This window comes from Balaenoptera ricei, chromosome 19 (genome assembly GCF_028023285.1).
Source record: "Balaenoptera ricei isolate mBalRic1 chromosome 19, mBalRic1.hap2, whole genome shotgun sequence".
Classification (NCBI taxonomy): domain Eukaryota; kingdom Metazoa; phylum Chordata; class Mammalia; order Artiodactyla; family Balaenopteridae; genus Balaenoptera; species Balaenoptera ricei.
In genome coordinates, this window is record NC_082657.1 from 63,854,237 (window position 1) to 63,873,273 (window position 19,037).

General features: G+C 56.0%; 2 protein-coding genes across 3 annotated transcripts; one reads left to right on the forward strand and one right to left on the reverse strand.

The window, feature by feature from the left end:
- Positions 1 to 1,922: 1,922 nt before the first annotated feature.
- Positions 1,923 to 8,829, reverse strand: CHMP1A (charged multivesicular body protein 1A). 2 transcript variants are annotated; one of them, XM_059903550.1, is made up of 7 exons: positions 8,598 to 8,829; positions 6,815 to 6,861; positions 5,057 to 5,134; positions 4,309 to 4,455; positions 3,927 to 4,055; positions 3,538 to 3,725; positions 1,923 to 3,292 (listed from the first exon to the last, which is right to left on the reverse strand). In XM_059903550.1, the coding sequence occupies exons 1-7, from the start codon at positions 8,602 to 8,604 to the stop codon at positions 3,271 to 3,273; spliced, it is 618 nt and encodes a 205-aa protein (XP_059759533.1). In that variant the 5' UTR covers positions 8,605 to 8,829; the 3' UTR covers positions 1,923 to 3,270. The 2 variants fall into 2 exon arrangements, with proteins under 2 accessions (XP_059759533.1, XP_059759532.1); XM_059903549.1 differs by having other exon boundaries at positions 6,815 to 6,834; positions 8,598 to 8,721.
- On the forward strand, positions 8,780 to 18,425 carry SPATA33 (spermatogenesis associated 33). The gene is made up of 5 exons (XM_059903779.1): positions 8,780 to 8,930; positions 9,187 to 9,384; positions 10,606 to 10,786; positions 10,916 to 10,997; positions 18,207 to 18,425. Exons 1-5 carry the CDS (start codon positions 8,894 to 8,896, stop codon positions 18,408 to 18,410), a joined length of 702 nt encoding a protein of 233 aa, XP_059759762.1. The 5' UTR covers positions 8,780 to 8,893; the 3' UTR covers positions 18,411 to 18,425.
- The last annotated feature ends 612 nt before the right edge of the window (positions 18,426 to 19,037 follow it).

Below are 19,037 nucleotides of genomic sequence, written 5' to 3' on the forward strand. Positions count from 1 at the left end.
GGGAGAGCTAAAGCCACCAGCAGGGACATTGTGGGTATTTGCTGATCACTTAGGATCAGTTTAACGTTAAAGGAGAAAAAGCAAGTCGAGGGTTTCTGTCCTAAGTTGGCCGAATCCTGCCCAACACGCCAGCCTGCCACGGCTGGCTGATTTATCTGCCGGGGCTGTTGGCAGCTGGAGGGCCCCCTGGTGGGCTGCAGGTGGGCACGCCTAATTTTGCTAACTGGGAGGGATTTTCCCATAAGAAACGCTTTACTATTTGTCAGAAAGAATCTTAAGCACATTAGAATCACACCAGAGGCCACCCCTCAAGTGCCGTCCCCAGAATCTGGTTCTGGGGACCCTTCTGCTCGCCCCTCATTCACCCTGGGAGACACAGGCCTGCAGGCCTTCCCTGGGGGTCCTGGTGAGGGGCTCCGGGAAGGCGGGTGCCACACCCGGGCCCACCCAGCAGCGTGGAGTCTGCTCAGAAGACCCTGGAGGGCTGTCTCCCCAGGCAGGGCCCACATCAGCGATTCTCCAACCAGGCAACAAGCAGCCCCAGGCCCTGTTCAAACCCAGACGTGCTCAGAGGGGACCAGGGGGGCCCAGAGTCACAGGTGGTCACTCTGGCAGGTGGGCTGGGCACAAGGGGCAGGGACCCCACTGTGGTTCTGATTCTACAACCCTGGCCACGGTTCACATGCCCGAAAAACTGATCAAGACCAGCCAGGCTGCAAAGCACCGGCGTGAAACACAAGCCAAATAATCTAACAGACGCCAGCCACTTTGAAGAGGGCGTGGCTGAGAGCAGAGCCTTCTGACGACACATCGAGGGGCCCCGGCAAGGCCTGCGACAAACCCAGTCCTCTGGTGGGTAAGGGCGTCTCTCGGAGTGGGGTGGGGGGCAGCCAGCAGTGCTGAAACTAGAACTTTGTGCGGGGAGCAGGGGCTGAGAACCTGAAAACGGGGTTTTCACTGCCCAAGGAGTAACAAACCAGAGGGGGAGGCCTGACAAGTGCAAACTTGTGGTTCCCGTGCCCACGGGGTATGTGTGTGTGTATGTGTCTGTGTGTATCCGGACGTAGTTTCTGGTGCACACAGTGGGGTGCCCGGACGTAGTTCCTGTGAGCACAGAGGGGGGCCCACAGACGTGCTTCGCGTGAGCGGTGGGTTGCAGGGAAGGTGCCCGGACGTAGTTTCTGGTGCACATAGGGCGGTGCACCAGCATGGTTCCGGCGCGCACAGAGGGGCGCGCTGACGTGGCTCACGTGTCCACAGAGGGGAGCACCGACGTGGTTTCCGGTGCGCACAGCGGGGTGACCAGACGTGGTTCCCGTGAGTACAGAGGGGCGCCCGGTGGTAGTTTCTGGGGGCACATAGGGGTGCGCACGGATGTAGTTTCTGGTGCACGCGGGAGGGCACAGGGACTTGGTTTCTGGTGCACACATAGGTTGCCCGGACGCGGTTTCCGGGGCACACGGGGTGGGGGGGCGCCCGGACGCGGTTCCCGCGAGCACACCGGTGCAGACGCCCTGGCCTCGAGACCGTCCCGGTCACGTAGAGAAATGGGAGGGCCTGTGCCACATTCGGGGCTGGAGGGAACCACAGGGTAATAACGTGAGGGCGGTTTCCTGATTTGGTCGGTTCTACGGTAACTAGAAGGTTGACGTGAGGAAAGCTACACAGAAGGATACAGAAGTTGTGTACTTGGTTTGCAGCTGTTGCATAAGTTTAAAAGTATTTCAAGGTAAAATCGTAGAGGAACTGTGGATCTGATTCGGCCTCACCAAGCAGGGCCTGGGAATCCCACTCCTCACACCACCCCATCTGCCCTCCTTCAGGAACCCGTCAGCCTCCTACTGGCGGGCTGGACCGCAAGCCGACCGTCCCGCTTAAGGCCCCCACCCCACCCCAGGCCATTAAAGCAAAGATGGAGACAGTTCTCAGGGATCAATCTCTTTATTCACAACAGCATTTCAGGAAAAGGCAAACTTTGCCTGCTGCCCTTTGATGCGGCGTGGCCTCTGCCCCCAGCAGGCGTCTCCGTGGAGCTCTGCACCCCCTGGGGACCTTCTCTGAACCCCAGCACGTGGGAGCCCCAAGGGATGATGGCCAGGGAGTAAGGTGAGGTCGGCATCACAGAAGAGACACCAGGTGGCTCTTGAACCCCATTCTCTCCGGCCTCACACCACAGTCCAGAGCGCCAGGCAGCCCACAGCACAACTTACTGTACAGAACACCCAAGGGCTCCAAGTCCAGGAAGACTCAAACGCAGAGAGCCAGGGAAAGCTCTCCCACGTTTCTGTCCATGAGAGCCAGTGCTGTGAGGACGGACGGCCAGCCAGAGGCCTCTGGTCAGCACCGACGACCAGTGCGCTCCAGCTGACGCTGGGGCGGGGCTCAACCCAAAGGCTCCCGATCTACTTGCTCCTTCTCTTTTGGCAAAAAAAAAAAAAAATCCCTGGAAGCTTCAGGAAAACGAAGTAAACTTCAGGAATTGGAGAAAACAGAAAAGTGCAGCCTGTCTGAAGCTCCCCTCAGGCCAGCCCAGCACGTCGTCAGAAGCACTGCCACTGCTGGCCCCACTGAGGGCGGCTCTCCCATCAGCCGCTCCAGCTTCAAGGTCAACAGCGTGAGCCCACAAGGCAGCAAGAGCCAGATGGGGGAGGCACCCCATCACTTATAGTGACAGGAGAAAAGCATCCCACCCAAGAGGGGAGGCGCCTGCTCCTTGGCTGGGAGGGGCCTCAGCATAGACTCTGGCTTCCTAGAGGAGGCCCCGCAGGGCAGTGAGGATGCAGACGCCCAGGGGGCCGCTGGACCGGGAGCTAGGCGCCTGACACTGGGGAGCCCGAGCGGGGCCCATCCCGCTGGCAGGACCAGGTTCTAAACGGAGGCGGGGCTTCCAGGGGTGCCCAGCAACAGCCTGCAGTCCTGACCCCCACCGGCTGCCCACTCCCAGCACACCTGCCGTCACATGGAGTCTGAAAGCCCCCAGGTCCACGTGGCAGCCAGCAGCCAGTCCCTGGGGGTGTCTCAGTGGCGGTGGATGGAGGGGAGCCTGCAGATCGCCCAGCTGGTGGCCCGGAGTCACAGAAATTACCCACAGAAGTCAGAAGTTTGTGCAAACTCGCCCAGCTGGACACAGACCCACACCCGTGCTCAGAGAAGAGGCAGAGTCCCAGGCCCGGCGGGTGAGAGGGTGAGAGCAGTGGGGAGGGGGCAGAGGCGGCCTTCCCAGCCCTTCCCCTGTGAGGCCGGGATGGGGCGCGCTGCCGCTGGGCTCCGCTAATTCCTCAGGGCGGCCAACCTGCAAACGACAAAGGTTCCCTGAGGCCCTGGCAGTGGCTCCACCCCGGCTTTCCAGGCCCTTTTCCAGGCCGTCCTAGTCCTGTTCCTCCCCTTCCGGGGGAGCTATAGACGTGAGCAGGGTCTGAACGAGGCGCGGGGACTGAGCCGCTCCTGGGCCTGCAGGCACCGAGGCCGGGGTTTCTGCATCCCTCCCGAGCTCCCGCCCAGCACGCTGCCCGCCCAGCCCAGGCGCCCCTGGCCCACCTCCGAGACAGCTGGTCCTCCTGGCTGCGCACGGAGCTCTCGCCCACGGCAGAGGCGCCCTCGGGCAGCTGGCTGAGCTGGTCCAGGACCTCGAGGCCGTTCTCCTCGGCGATCTGCAGGATGAGGCTGTCCACCTGCTCCTGTGGTGTGGTCAGCGTGGTGGCCGAGCTCATGGAGTCCTCCATCACCTGGGGGTCGTGTGCCGGGCGGTCAGGGCTTCCGGGGCACGGCTGCCTGCACGGGCACCCGCCCCCGGCCGCAGGCCCCCCTCTGCCCTGCCGGACCTCTGCGGGCCGGTCTGGACTCCCCGCGAGGCGCCGGGCCCCCGGGCGGGGCAGGGGGCACAGGCCTGGCCGCCACCCGCACACCCGGGCCCCGGGCCGACGTACCGACGTGTGCACGTCCAGGTTCTGCACCTGCTGTTCAAATCTGTCCATCACCGCGGAGACCTTCTGCAGGTCCATGGTGCTGAGCGCCCGGTCCAGGGCTTTGGTCACCTGCGCCATGTTCTTGGTCACCTGGCGGAGGCGGGAGTGAGGAGGCAGGCAGGGCCCTCAGGGCCCCCGCACCCCCCGCCCCCGGCACGGCACGTCCCCCGATGGTGCCGTCAACGGAAGGACGGACGCCGGGGAGAGCCTTCGGGGTGCGTCTCCCGCTCTAGCACCGCCCTTACTGTAGGGAATCCCGGCCGGACCCCTTGCGCCGGGCCAGCCCCTCGACTCTGTCAGCAGAAGCCGGCCCCGGGCACGTGGCCCCCGGCCCAGCACTCACCCCCTTCATGGTCACGGCCGTCTGCACCTTGGAGGCCACGGCATCCACGCGGGACGCCATGCGGAGCCAGTTCACACCCTCGTTCTTCTTGCGAATGGCGTTCTCGGCGTACACCCTCGCGCACTCCACGTTCTTCTGCTGAAGGGCCTGCAATGCAGGGGGAACGCCAGCTGCGGCCCGGCCCCGGCCAGTCCCGGGGCGCCGTCTGCTGCGGCGGGGCAGCCCCTTCTCAGCCTCTCCGCAGGGTTCTCATCAGAAATGTCTCAGGAGCGAGGGTGTCCGGGGCAGGGCCCCCGACCCGCCCTCAGAGAAAATCAGACAAGAAAGCCGGGCTCAGGAAAACACGGCCACCCTTCCAGGCCTCTCCACTCCCACTGACACACTCAGCTGCCCTCACACGACAGAGCTCCGCCTGGAAGCAGCAGAGCTTGAAAAGCCAGCGCAGGCGATGCCGATTCCAAAGGAATCACGACTACGGCGGTGACATGGCTTCAGACTGGGGAGTCGGCTGCGTTTCCTTTCTGCCCTGGGAGCCTCAGTCTGGGTGAGGGGTCATCCGAACCCAGCAGCCCGGGAGCTACTCTAGCCGTTAGCCAGCCGTAAGAAAGCCCCCCCACGGAGAGCACGGCAACCCCAGGAGCCTCCAGCGCCGCCCCGCCCCGCAGAGGGGTTTGGCTCCTGCCCAGGCCCGAGGAGCACAGGACCGACCGGAGGAAAGGCGCGGCCCGGCGGCAGCGCCCGCACTCACCTTCTTCACCTTGGCCTGCTCCGCCTTGGCGTCCTTCTCCGCCTTCTTGGCCAGCTTCTCCAGCTGCTTTGCCGTGAACTGACGGACAGGAGGCCGGGTCAGCACCCCGGCCTACCCCCCACCCCGCTCCCCGCCCTCCTGGGCTGTACGTTCGTGCCGAGGGTGGACATCACTGATCCCTCACGACTGCTGCCTCTGCTGGACAGTCCGCTGCCCGCTAGGACGTCAGTGCCCGTCCGTGCGCTTGTGCCCCTCAGCTGCTCCCCTCCACACGGCCCAGCTCCCAGCGGCCTGAAGCACGACGCACCGGCTCCCTGTTCCACTGATAGCAGCTGGGGGCACGCTGAGAAACTGCCCACAGGCCTTGGCCAGCGTCACACAGATGCTGCCACCGTAAACCCCTCCCTCTCTGACCGCCTTGGTGTCCAGGCCTCAGGCTAACGTCTCCCCTGCTCCCGTGGTCCAGCCTCTGTGCAGATAAATGCTTCCCTAACCTCAGGCTCACGGGCACAGAGTGCTCTCTGCAAAGTCATCCCCGATTCCCGGTCATCAGGCTCAATTCTGAGGGGCCTTTAAATCAATGTCTGCAGCACCTGACTCGCTGACCATTTTTTTTTCCTGCACCGTCCCATGCAGTAGCTACTAGACACATGTAGCTACTTAAACTTAAATTACCTAAAATTAAGTGAAAGTAAAAAATCAGTCCCGCAAGCCACATTCCCGGTGTCTGATGGGGCCGGTGTCAGGCATCGCCATGTCGGCTACCCTAGCCCGGCTCTGCGCCCAGAGCCCCACTCCTGCCCCACCCACACGGGGCCCCTCCTGTCAGGGGCTCCGTGGCCCGCTCTGCGTCCAGGCTTGCCCAGCCCCCGGCCCACTGCCCTCCACACACAGCCTGAAGTACACACCGGGCCACCATCCGCCACCTCTAAACAAAGTCCACCACTCTGGCCAGGTGCCCTGGGACCCGCTGGTCAGCTGCAGCAGGGACCACCTGGCATGACCTCGCACACCCCAGCCCTGGTCAGTGGCCCTCCACAGGCCTCAGCTGACCAGAAGCTGGCAGGGAGAAGGCTCAGGTGACCCAAGGCAACAGCAGCCTTCCAGAGGCCAGTTTCCTAACTCTGGTCCTGTCAGCACTGTTCTCTCAGCCAACGTCACTCACCCACCTGGGAGGGTCCCCAGCCCTCGGGCCCCTCCCGCAGCCCTGGGTGCCCCCATGCACTTGGGATGTTTCGTTGTGGAAAAAAAGTTTCTTGTCTGTCCACCCCCACCAGCTACGTTCCTCAGGGAAAAGTCCAGAGTTTCCTGAGCTGGGAATCTGGCCTGGAGGCCCCACAGCAGAGCCAGTGCAGCTGCTACAGGCGGGGGCCGAGGCACACCACTCCTCCCGTGCTTCAGAGCCCACCGTGGATGGGTACCTAGGAGGGCCCCCACAGGAACTGGGGCAGGAGCCTGCCGACACCGCCCCAGGCAGGACTGCTCAGCTGCCCAGAACGCCCTCCTGCACGTGCTTCTGAAGGACTTGAGGCAACCGTTTTAAACGCCTCGTGGACCATTAAGGGGTGCACACACTCGCGCTCTCAAGAATGAGGCCAAATGACCTGCTTCCGCTCAGCCCGAGACAAGCTAGCAAGCCACCTCACTGATCCCTCAGTCATCAGTCTGGCTGAGCACTATCCTGAGTGTGACGCACACCATCTGTCCCCACTGACAACCACCAGGACAGGGCGGGGTGAAGGGCCATCCAGTACATACCTTCAGCTGGAACAGGGTGTCTGCAAAGAGAGGAGATGATTTGAGGACTGTAAGAAACGTGAGAAGCAACACTCCTAACCAGCTGGTGGGGCACTAAGACCCTCCTGGACGTGAAGAGCTGGCACAGAACTGGGGCCTTCAGGGAGGCCTACTCACACCAGCTCCAACCCTCCTTAGCCTCCCTGACTCTCCAATTCAGGAAAACACCAGGATGGCACCAGCTGACCTTAAGGGTTAGCATGCAGGGGAAGGTCATGGGTGCAGCGTGTGGCCCATGGTGAAAACTCTAGATGGTTTGTAATCAGTGCAGCTTTACAAAGGGTCCTTGGAAGTCCTCCCCAATTTAGTAAGGTTTAGTACTTGACAGTCTATTCTTTATGGATAAGAACAGCAGGGCGATGACTCTTACGCCATAAAAGAGCTGGCCCACAGAGACCACTCTCCATGGGAGCTGCCATTTCTGAGCCATCGAATCAGGCTCAGGTGCCCCCCTACCCTCAATGAGGAACTGGAGACCTGTGTGTGTTACTACTGGCTAAGTCCCTTGGTATCTGAACTTGCTACTCACTTACCCAAACTCAAGAGCTCGGTAGATTCAGCTTCATCTTAAAACTATCTCAGTGTATATCCCGTTCCTAAATTTGGGGAATGATTTCTGAAAGGGTGTACCACACTAGCCCGGAATGAAGAAACGAAATCCTGCAACCAGAATCCAGAACTACAAAGGTATGTGAAGGCTCCCAGCTGAGAGCCCAGCGGAGCTCTGTGCAGCTCTCACCTGTCACTGCGGGCCCTGGTCAAGGCCAGAGCTGTCTGCATCTCTGGAGAAACAGGTGGCAGGCAGTGTGCTCACTGCAGGGAAAGCAAGGCTGGGCTGGGTGTGGCCCAGACTTGAGTGGGAAGGACAGACTCTGAAGGGCAAAACCTAACCCTGGAGAAAAGGGATATGGGCAAAACAGAATTCCCTGGAGAGCTGAAGCTGAGCGAGCTGTGAGGCAAAACCCAACGTGTGTGTGTGTGTGTGTGTGTGTGTGTGTGTGCGCGCGTGCGTGGGGTGGGGGTGTGCTGTTCATCTTCTCTCTGAGGCAATCTGCATAGGATTTCCTTCATGACAATAACATTGCACAGCCTCTCTGTCACACTAGCACTTAAACATCCTGGCAAATGTAGGGATCTTCATTTTATCCCTGATGCTTCCTGTTCTGGAGCAGAGCAGGGCAGAGGGCCCTGAGGGGGTGCTGCAGGCAGTGGAGGACCAGGCCGCCTGGGGCCTGTGCCTGCACAGACTCCTCAACCTGTTTTCCCATCTGCAGAATGGGCGCATACGGTTCCTATCTCAAGAGCTGTTGTGCCTGTACATAGTGAGGGCTTTCTGCCAGAGCTCTTCTTATTTCTCTTAGCGGTGTTCTGGGGGCAGTGGTGCAACTGTCTCCTTTTCGGGTGCCCTCTGACCCGGCAACCCAGGGCCCCAAAGGCCGATGTCCCTCACCAGTACCGCAGCTTGGCGGGGCAGGGGCAGACGGTCGTTGAGGAGGGCCGGGGAAGGGGGTCGGGAATCAGGGAAGGGGATCGGAGTCCTGGGTCGAGGCCCCGGGGTCGAGGTCGGGGTCCTGGGTCCCGGGGTATGGTGTCGGGGATCGGGGTCCCGGGTGGAGGCCCCGGGATCCGGCACCGGGGATCGGGGCCCAGGGTCCGGGATCGAGGCCAGGGGCACCCGCCTGAGCCCCGCCCACGGGAGAGGCGGCCCCGCCCCGCGCGGCCCCGGAGGGTGGTGGCCTCTTACCGTCCATGGCCGGTCCGGCAGCGGCAGCCCTGGCAGAGGCGGACGGACTGGATCTCCCGGCGGCGTCAACCGAACAGACCGGCGCGGGCTGGCGGGCTGGGGGGCGGGTACTGCCGGGTCGCCGCCGCTTCCGGCGGCTGGGAGCTCTCGCGAGAGGACGGGCTGGTCTCGCGGGCGGTGGCGTTGCCGTGGCGACCGCGCGGGCCAGGGAGGCGGCGGCCAGGCCTCTTGTGAGTCAGTGGGCTGGGCTCCCACCGAGGTGCAGGGCCCGGGGCTGCGTCGCGGGGAAGTCACCTATGGGACTTGCCAAAAGCAAACACAAACTCCGGAAAGGTAAAGGGCCGCCGCCCCGCAGTCTCCCCGGCGCGGCCCCGCTCCCACAAATCTTCCTGCGCCGGGTCCTCTCTGATGATCGTGCCTCGGGGACCTTTTCATCCGGGGAATATCCACGTGTAGGGAAATGGAGTGACCCAAGTCTTTCAAGCTATCTTATTTCATTCCGGACCAAAGCAGGCAACTGAAGAAGGATGGAATCCTTTGCCCTAGACTCAGTAAAATATAGGTCTAATTAATTACCCATATATTTCAGGTGGGGAGCCAAAGTCGGGGCGCACCTATTCAATCCCAAAGGCTACGGAAAGGCCGGTGGACAGGCCTTCACAAGAGTCTGAGAAGCCTGCAGACACCAAGCCTGCAGAGAGCTTCCGTGAGAAGAAAGGGGCAGCTAAGCGGCAGTGGCCTTCACCTGAAGTGGAACGTAGGACACACCCAGGAGGGGACAGAACCTGAGGTGCGTTTGGGGATGGGGCGGACAGGAGCCTGTGGTGGGATGCTAGTAGCAGGGGGCGTGCCCTAACGGCGGAGGGGGTTTTAGGACCTTTAATATCAGAGTTCTAGTTGGAAGATGTAATAAGTTCAGTAAAGGTTTAGGTGAGTTCCCAAGTGGTAGATGCGGAACACACAGTCGAGAGGGCTAAGCAGTGCGCAGATCCAAAGCAGGCCTGCTGTCCTCCCGAGGCCTGGACGCCTTTGGCCCCAGTGTCGTTCCTTCGGCATTCCACAGACTGGGACAGAGCCTGGGAAGCTGCTCCCCTGTGGAGCACGGTCCCGTGGGAGCCCTCTGCCTGGCCACAGAGATCACGGAGGGGATAGGATGTTGGTGAAACAGCTGGGCAGAGTTACTCACCGTAACAGCCTTTGGGTGTGGGTCGGGGTTGAAGCCACAGAAGCAGCAGAATGTGAAGTCTTTCATCAGGTTTATCATGTGGCGCGCGGAAATGGAATTGTTAGGTAATTAAAGCAAGGGAGGAGCGATGGGGTTTGTGTCTCCAGAACGGAGGCCTCTCCCAGGCCCATTGCTGTAACTGGGTAGGAGCCAGTGAGGCTGCGGCAGCGGGAATTGCCGAGTGACAGGGTGTGAGGGCAAAGCAGGGAGCCATGCCCGTGGGCTCCGGTGCCTGTGAGGACGCATGGCCGGTGGGTCGGACAAGGAAGGGCAGGATGGATGCCCGCCTGGCAGGGGAGAGGAGCTGGGCACAGACAGCTTCAGATCGAGGCCCCTCGGGGTCATCAAGGGCAGGAAACGTTTGAGATGAGAGCTCAGAGAAATAGAAAGTTCAACAAGTCAAAAATTCTGTGTATTATACAATTAAAAAAGTAGGTTTTACTACTGTTGGGTAGAAATCAGAAAATGATTGCTGGGCTGGGGCCGGGCCAGGCTAGCTGACTGGAACAGGGCCCGTGGGAGCTTTGTGGGGTGGAGGAAAGTTCTGCGTCTCATTTGGGTGATGACACGGGTGCGTACAGTTGTGGAAAACATGGAACACGCATGAGTCCTTGTCTCTTAGAGCCGCACCCGAAGTATTTTAAGGGCAAATGGACGCGCTGGGTGGGGATTTGCTGCCACGGGAAGGGGTGCACCTGTCTCTGCAGGTGCTACAGCCCCTCCCAGCCCACGGGTCCTGTGGTGTGACCTGGGGGTCTACGTCCCATCTCCAAATCTCTGCAGGCCTGACACCCTCCTGTAAGCACTGGAGTGGCGGAAGTGACTTGTGGGCTGGGCAGCCTGGCCGGGCTCACAGGGACGCTGGCCGTGCTGGGAGCCACCGTGCTGGGAAGCGCTCGGCCGCGGGGGAGGCCACAGGGGAGCCGCAGCCCGCGGCCCTGATCTCGCAGCCCGTCCAGCCCAGGTGCCGGGCTTGTGACGAGCTTGTCGTGACTCCAGCCCCAGGCTTGCAGTCTCCCCAGCCGAGCCACTGCCCAGCACGCAGCAGCCCTGCGAGCGGACATCCACGTGCCCAGCCCAGCTGAGCCTTCAGACAGCATCTGACTGCAGCCCCTGGGAAACCACAGGTGGTAACTGCCGGTCGAACCTTTCCTGAATTCCTGAGCCATAAAACGGTAAGAAAATGGTTGTTTCAAGCTGCTAAGGTCTGGGTGAGTCACTACTCAGCAGTAGTAGTAACCAGGACACAGGGTAAGAGCTGGAGTGGAGATCAGGTTTGGCTGGGGTTTATGAGGATTTGGGCAGCTGGGCGATGGGTTGTATTGTACTATTCCCGCTGCTTTTGTCGGTGCTTCACATTTCGCGTTACAGAATCCACAAACATACATTGTACAGACCGCACACCACAAGCTGGCAGTCAGCCAATTCCAAAATGCTGCAGATTCTTCTGAAAACATAACTCTGATTTTTCTACAAATAAATGACTTGAAAAAAAGGTGGTGTCTTATAAGTCTGCTCAGGTGGCCATCACAAGTACCATGGGCTGGGGACTTCCCTGGCGGTCTCGTGGTTAAGACTCCACACTTCCACTGCAGGGGGCGCGGGTTCCATCTCCGGTCAGGGAACTAGATCCCACGTGCCATGTGGTTCGGCCAAAAAAAAAAAAAAAAAAGAAAGAAAGAAAAAAAACCAACCAAATACCATGGGCTGGGGGGCTTAAACAACAGACTTTGTTTCTCATCATTCTGGAGGCTGGGGAGGCCCTCAATCTGGCTGTGTTCCTGCGAGGACGCCTCCCTGGCCCGTAGACAGCTGTCTGATTGCTGTGTCCTCACGTGGCCAGAGAAAGAGGGCTCTGGTCTCTTCTTCCTCCCAATCCCTTTCTGGGGGCTCCACCTTCACGGCCTCATCTAAACCTAAGTAATTCCCAAAGGCCCCACTTCTAAATACCATCACATTGGGGATTAGGCCTTCAACAGACGAATTTGGGGGATACAGACTTTCAGCCACAGCAGAGAGGACTGTTAGAAGGAGCCTTGAGAGTCCTAGGAACACAGAGCAGTGCGTGGACCTGGGCTACATCATTCCTGAGATAATCCAATTGGGTATTAGGCGATAACAAAGGATCAATGATAATATCCTTAGATGTGACAGTGCTATTGTGGTTATGCTAAAAAATATCCTCATCTGATAGAAGTACTGCATTTTTGTTTGTTTGTATGTTTGTTTTTTTATACAGCAGGTTCTTATTAGTCATCAGTTTTATACACATCAGTGTATACATGTCAGTCCCAGTCGCCCAATTCGTCACACCACCATGCCCACCCCACCGCCGTTTTCCCCCCTTGGTGTCCATACGTTTGTTCTCTACATCTGTGTCTCAACTTCTGCCCTGCAAACCGGTTCATCTGTACCATTTTTCTAGGTTCCACATACATGCGTTAATATACGATATTTGATTTTCTCTTTCTGAAGAAGTACTGCAGTTTTAACTGTCAAAAAATATGCTGAAGAAAGCCAGTTTCAAAAGGCCACATGCTGTCCGATTTTATTCATGTAACATTCTCCAAATGACAAAATGATACAGATAAGAACAGACTAGGGACTGCCAGGGGTTAGGGATGGCGGGGGCCGGGGGTGTGACTGTAAAGTGTAGCATGAACGTGATCGTTGTGATGCTGGAGCAGCCCTGTGTCTGGATCGTGGTGGTGGTTACACGTGATCACATGGTACAGCACACACACTGTGCCACCCTGAGCCTTATTCTACTGCAGTTACCTAAGGTGCTACCACTGAGGGAGAATGGACGGAGGTACGGGGATCTCTCTGGACTACTTTTGCAACTTACTGTGAATTTATAATATTAAAGTAAAATGTTTTAAAATACATCAGAAATTATAATAATTAAAATAACATGATTCCCATATAAGAATAGCAGGTCAGTGAAATAGAAAACATGGACAAGAGTGTGTGTGTATGAATGTTATGTATGTTTATATATAATTAGAGTACAATAAAACTGGCACCAAAAGTAAGTGGGAAAAGGAAGGATTATATAATAAATTGTGCTAGAAGAACACCTTAACGTTTTAAGAGAAAACGTAAGCTGGATTGTAACCTCCGGCTGTATGCTCTGATAAATTCCAGATGGTTTAAGAGTGGATATAAAAAGTGATTACATGTACATCAACTATACTTAAATTTTTTAAAAAGGTAGACTTACTATCAGCTGATACAGGTGACTCAAAGGGTAAAGGAAAAGAACGGCTAGAACCATCTTCCAGATGACAGTGTGTGGTCATCTAAAAAAAAATTTCCTTGCTGGAAAAAAAAGGTGGCTGCAAAAAATAAGACGTAAATTTTATTCTGATTCCTCAAAGATATTACAGAGCAATGTTGAAGGATTTGACTACATTAAAATGTAAAACATCTCCCTAAGCCCTCTATAAACAAATGTAAAACAAATGGTAAGCTCAAAAAAGTATTTGCAACAAAAACGAGAGGCCAGGGAATAACACATGATAGATGGAGAGCCTGGACACACTGTTGGTGGAAGTCAGGCTCCTTCCTGAAGGCAGTGTGGTAGCGTGGAAGGCAGCATTCCAGAGGCCCATCACTGCCCTCTGAACAAGGCTGTAGGAGCCCCTCCCCTACATGGGGGCAGAGCCTGTGAGTAGGATGGGCTGGGCTCCTGGGATCAGGGTAGTAACCCGTCGGTTTTGACTTAATCAAAATGGAGCTTCTTCTGAGGACGCCTGACCTCATCAGAGAAGCCGTTGAAAAAGGTGAAAGTGTCAGAGACATGGCTGTGAAGAAGTCAGCTCCCATGATGTGAGAGCCGCCAGCCAGCAAGGAAAGGGGCTTCGTCCTTGGCACACAAAGAAAGGAACTCTGCCTACAACCTGAGTGGCCGTGGAAGGTCCCCAGGTCCAGATGAGGATGCGGCCGGGCTGACAGCTGGATTGTAGCTTGGACTCCGGACACGTGGAGCCCGAGGTGATGTGTGCGCTGTTTTAAATTGGCCACTAAAATGAGGTAACTTATTAGGCAGTAATTGAAAACTAGTACAGGTCCTGTGTATTAAGAACCCTAAAAGGATTCATGTTTCTTATTTTATTTTTACTTTTTATATTTATTTATTTAATTAATTTGTTTTTATTTTTTGCTCTGTCAGGTCTTAGTTGCCACACGTGGGATCTTCGTTGTGGCATGTAGCCTCTTTTGTTGCGGCACGCGGGCTTCTCTCTAGTTGTGGTGCACGGGCTCCAGGGCGCATGGGCTCTGTAGTTTGCGGCACGTGGGCTTAGTTGCCGCGCAGCACGTGGGATCTTAGTTCCCCGACCAGAGATCAAACCTGCGTCCCCTGCGTTGGAAGGCGGATTCTTTTTAAAAAAAATTTTTTTTTAATTTATTTATTTTATTTATTTAATTTTGGCTGCGTTGGGTCTTCGTTGCTGTGCCCGGGCCGTCTCCGGTTGCGGCGAGCGGGGGCTACTCTTCGCCGAGGTGCGCAGGCCTCTCACTGTGGTGGCTTCTCATGTTGTGGAGCGCAGGCTGTAGTGGCGCTGGCTTCAGTAGTTGTGGCTCGCGGGCTCAGCTGCTCTGCAGCATGTGGGATCTTCCCGGACCAGGGCTCGAACCCGTGTCCCCTGCACTGGCAGGCAGACCCCCAACCACTGCGCCACCAGGGAAGCCCAGAAGGCGGATTCTTTACCACTGGACCACCAGGGAAGTCCCAAAAGATTCATGTTTCTAAATGAAGAAGCTTTAAACCTCTGAGGAAGACAAAAGGAGTCTTGTTTTGGATTAGAAAGTCTCAGTAACATAAAGTTGTTAATTCTCCCTTATTCTAGCAAATCAGTACGACCCCAAACAAAAGAGCACAGGTGGTTTTGGGAGCCAGACCAAATTATCCCAAAGGTCACCTAAGAGGATAAAAATGTAAGAATGGCAGGAAACATCTGGAAAAGCAGAGGGATTGAGTCCTCTGACATGGAAGCGTGTCGCACAGTGGTGAACACATAGCACAGCATGCTCGCGTGGGGTCCCAGAGAAGTGCCATGTTGCAGACATGGGGGAAGGACGGATGTTCCCCGAGTGCTGGGGCAACTCAGTTGACAACTGAGAAAACAAACAGTTAAACATGCAAAATAAAACTATGAAAGTATGAAATGGAAATGAGTAAATGTTTTTGTAAGTTTGGAGCAGGGGATGCCTTTTCCAGTCTGACAAACTCTAAAAGCCATTAAGGAATAGATGGATGAATCTGTTGCAGAAAGCAACAAAGGAAGCTAAAAGCCAGGAGCTACTTGTAGTATAAATCACTAAGGGTGAATTTCCCAAATATAAAAAAGCTCACCGGGCTTCCCTGGTGGCACAGTGGTTGAGAATCTGCCTGCCAATGCAGGGGACACGGGTTCGAGCCCTGGTCTGGGAAGATCCCACATGCCGCGGAGCAACTAGGCCCGTGAGCCACAATTGCTGAGCCTGCGCGTCTGGAGCCTGTGCTCCGCAACAAGAGAGGCCACGACAGTGAGAGGCCCGCGCACCGCGATGAAGAGTGGCCCCGCTCGCCGCAACTAGAGAAAGCCCTCACACAGAAACGAAGACCCAACACAACCAAAAATAAATAAATAAATTTATTAAAAAAAAAAAAAAAACTCACCAAAGAAAAAAAAAAAGTCAATGTAGAAAATGCAGAATGACATGCATTCACAGGAGGATACATGCCACAGGCCCATGAACGAGTGACAACGAGGTGAGATGCCCAGCCTCCCCATGGCGGGGGTGCCCAAAGCTCAGGGAAGCTGGCGGTGACCGGTGACCAGCGGGGGTGGAGTCAGCACTTCCACTGTCTCTCTAACCTGGGAAAAGGTTTAGAAAAGTGACAAGAAGCAGGAGAGTGTGGAGAAACGTTCTGCTGATAGCCTCCTAGAGGAAAGATAAATCTATATAATCTTTTGGCTGCACAGGGTCTTTTTTAAAATAAATGTATTTATTTTGTTTATTTATTTTTCGCTGTGTTGGGTCCTCGTTGCTGCACGCGGGCTTCCGTAGTTGTGGCACAGGGGCTCAGTAGTTGCGGTACGTGGGCTCTAGAGCGCAGGCTCAGTAGTTGTGGCTCACGGGCTTAGTTGCTCTGCGGCATGTGGGATCTTCCCAGACCAGGACTCGAACCCGTGTCCCCTGCACTGGCAGGTGGATTCTCAACCACTGCGCCACCAGGGAAGTCCTGCATGGGGTCTTAGTTGAGGCACGTGGGATCTTTGTTGTAGCATGCGAACTCTTAGTTGCAGCATGTGGGATCTAGTTCCCTGACCAGGGATCGAACCCGGGCCCCCTGCATCGGGAGCGTGGAGTCTTAGCCACTGGACCACCAGGCAAGTCCCAAAATTGATATAATCGTTACGGAAAACAGTTTGACAATATTTGCCAAAGTTTTCCTAGTAACTTACCTGACAGATAAACCTCCACAACTGTATAAATACATAAATGCAGGAATGTTCATTGCAGCATTGTTCAAAAAATAAAAATTGGAAATAACCTAAATTATGTTCATCAAAGGGAGCTGGTTACGCACATGATGGGCCCCCGACAGTGAACTGCAGGCTGCCGTGGAGGAGGGGCCGCACCTGTGTGGATGTGGGGCTCAGCCGACTGCGTGGTCACTGCAACACTCAGCCTTGCACAGCGTGATCCCAGCTGCACATGTGCGTGTGCGTATGAAGTGTCCGCAAGGAGAAGCGTCATTCCATGTGCAGTCTCTAACCAACATGTATTATTTTTATTTTATTTTAAAATTATTTTTTTAATTTTATTTTTTTATACAGCAGGTTCTCATTAGTTATCTGTTTTGTACATATTAGTGTCTACATGTCAGTCCCAGTCTCCCAGTTCATCCCACCACCACCCCCCCATCACATTCCCCCCTTTAACCAACATGTATTATTTTTAAATTAAATATTCATAACCTTTTAAGTAGTCTTAACATGTAAAAATGCTTGTGTAAATCAACATGAAAAAATGATCTCAATTTAAGTTAAATTCAAAAGGGACTTCCCTGGTGGCGCAGTGGTTAAGAATCCGCCTGCCAATGCAGGAGACACGGGTTTGTGTCCTGGTCCGGCAAGATCCCACGTGCCGCAGAGCAACTAAGCCCGTGAGCCACAACTACTGAGCCTGTGCTCTAGAGCCTGCGTGCCACAACTACTGAGCCCCTGTGCCACAACTACTGAAGCCTGTGTGCCTAGAGCCCGCGCTCCGCAACAAGAGAAGCCACCACAATGAGAAGCCCATGCACCACAACGAAGAGTAGCCCCTGCTCACCACAACTAGAGAAAGCCCGCGCGCAGCAATGAAGACCCAACGCAGCCAAAAATAAATAAATTAATTAATTAAAAAAAATAAATCCAAAATACGATGAAATGCACATTTGGCTTAACGATAAAAATGAAAAGAAAGGATACTGTCAGTGCTCAGTGCAGGCCGTGGGCCATCGGCAGCGGGTTAGAACGACTGAAGCCATGCTTGCAGCGCTGAAGGTCGAGGTGGCTCTGGACCCGACCGCCTGGGACCCGGCGTCTCCCTCTGCCACCAGCCCTGGGCAGGTGACTGAACCAACCCTCTGTGCCTCAGTTCCTTCGTCTGTAAAACGTAGTTCCTAAGAGGACCTACCTCAGAAACGTGCGGCTGTTATTCTAGGGCTCAGAGCAACGTCTAGCACAGGACGGGCACCTGTTCATCCCCCGTATAGCTGAGTTCCTGGGGTATTCAGTGTTCTAATTCTGTGCAGTACACGTGTGTGCACACGGGGACACACAGGCCTGAACGGACGGAGCAGGCCAGGAAGTGAGGCGGTGGAGGCAGCGAAGGGGCTTCTGCTTTTGTACTTTGTAACGTTTCACACGTCCCGTGCGTTCCTGGTAATCCTAACAAGTCTGAGAAAACGCTGTGGCGTCCGTTTCTAGAGCGCCCTGCCTGCTGAAGCTCTGTGCAGAGAGCTCCCACCAGGTTTAGAATCCTTTGCACGCTGTGTGTCTGAACCTTCACCTCTGGGGCAGACCCTGCCTTTCCCAGGTCTCGCTCCTGCGTTCGTCGCCCGGGCCGCCCGGCAGCTCCGGCTTTCCACGCGGATGGCGCGGGGGCCTGGCCGCTCCCCTCCTGGGAGGAGGCCTCCAGGGTCACCACCGCGTGGCTGCGTTGCCGACTGGTGTAAGCTTTGGAATGTTCACTTACGGTTTTGACTGCTTTCAACCTCACCCATTTCTTTTCCTGAGCCACAAACCTAATTCCTTTGCTCTGGCCCTAACACAGACATTGTCTGTTTTACAGAAGAGTTTTTCCACAGACTTATGAAATACCTGGATGCTTTCTTCCTTCTAGAGAAACCTGATGTAAATTCAGAAAAGAAGAAATTTGCCATCCCCCAGATCGTCGTCACCACAGCCTCAAAAGAGACCCTGATCAGCTACGGTTCCACAGGAATGGAGGAGCAGAGGACCATTCGGGAAAGGGCTGAGCCGGGCCCGTTCTACCGACACAGGAACCCCAGTACGGTAGACGCCTATAATTCACAGACCAAAGAATAAACTGGCACCCCAGCAGCTGCAGTCACTCCCTGCGCTCCGAGTCTCAGAGGTGATGGCAAAGGGCTGCCCTATCCTGTGGAGAGCTGCAGGTGCCCCTTCAGTAAACAAGGCTCTCCCCAGCTTCTCCAAAGCCGCAGGCAGCTTGGCAGAGGGCAAGAGTGACTCTGGGGTAATCGGTGAAGAGATGACCCTGTTGGCGCTGTCTGGCTGTGCAGAGTTCTAATGCCCATCTCTTGCTGCCTCTGGATGGGCATTAGAACCCTTCCCGTTCGCTTCGGAAGGAGCGTGGTGTAAGCACTCAGCAGTTACAGTGGAGGAGGTGTCCCCCACCCTTGAACAAAAGGTCGGACTCTGAGGACGAAACCTTAAGGTGTTAGGTCCCAGAACAGGGAAGTGCACAGTCACCTTGGAGGGTCCAAGGGCTCCTAGCTTGAGTATTAAGGATGCAAGGTATTATAGGATCCAGGAGAAGAATGCGGATGCAGGTGTGGTGGCAGCCATGGCACTTAGAACTGTGGAAGTGGCTTTGTCAGAGCTGCCTTGGGAGAAGGTGAGTTGAACTGATGACTTCCCCTCTTTCTGGCTGTGTTTGAGGGCTCCTGGTGGGGAGGGGCCGTTCAGGGGACC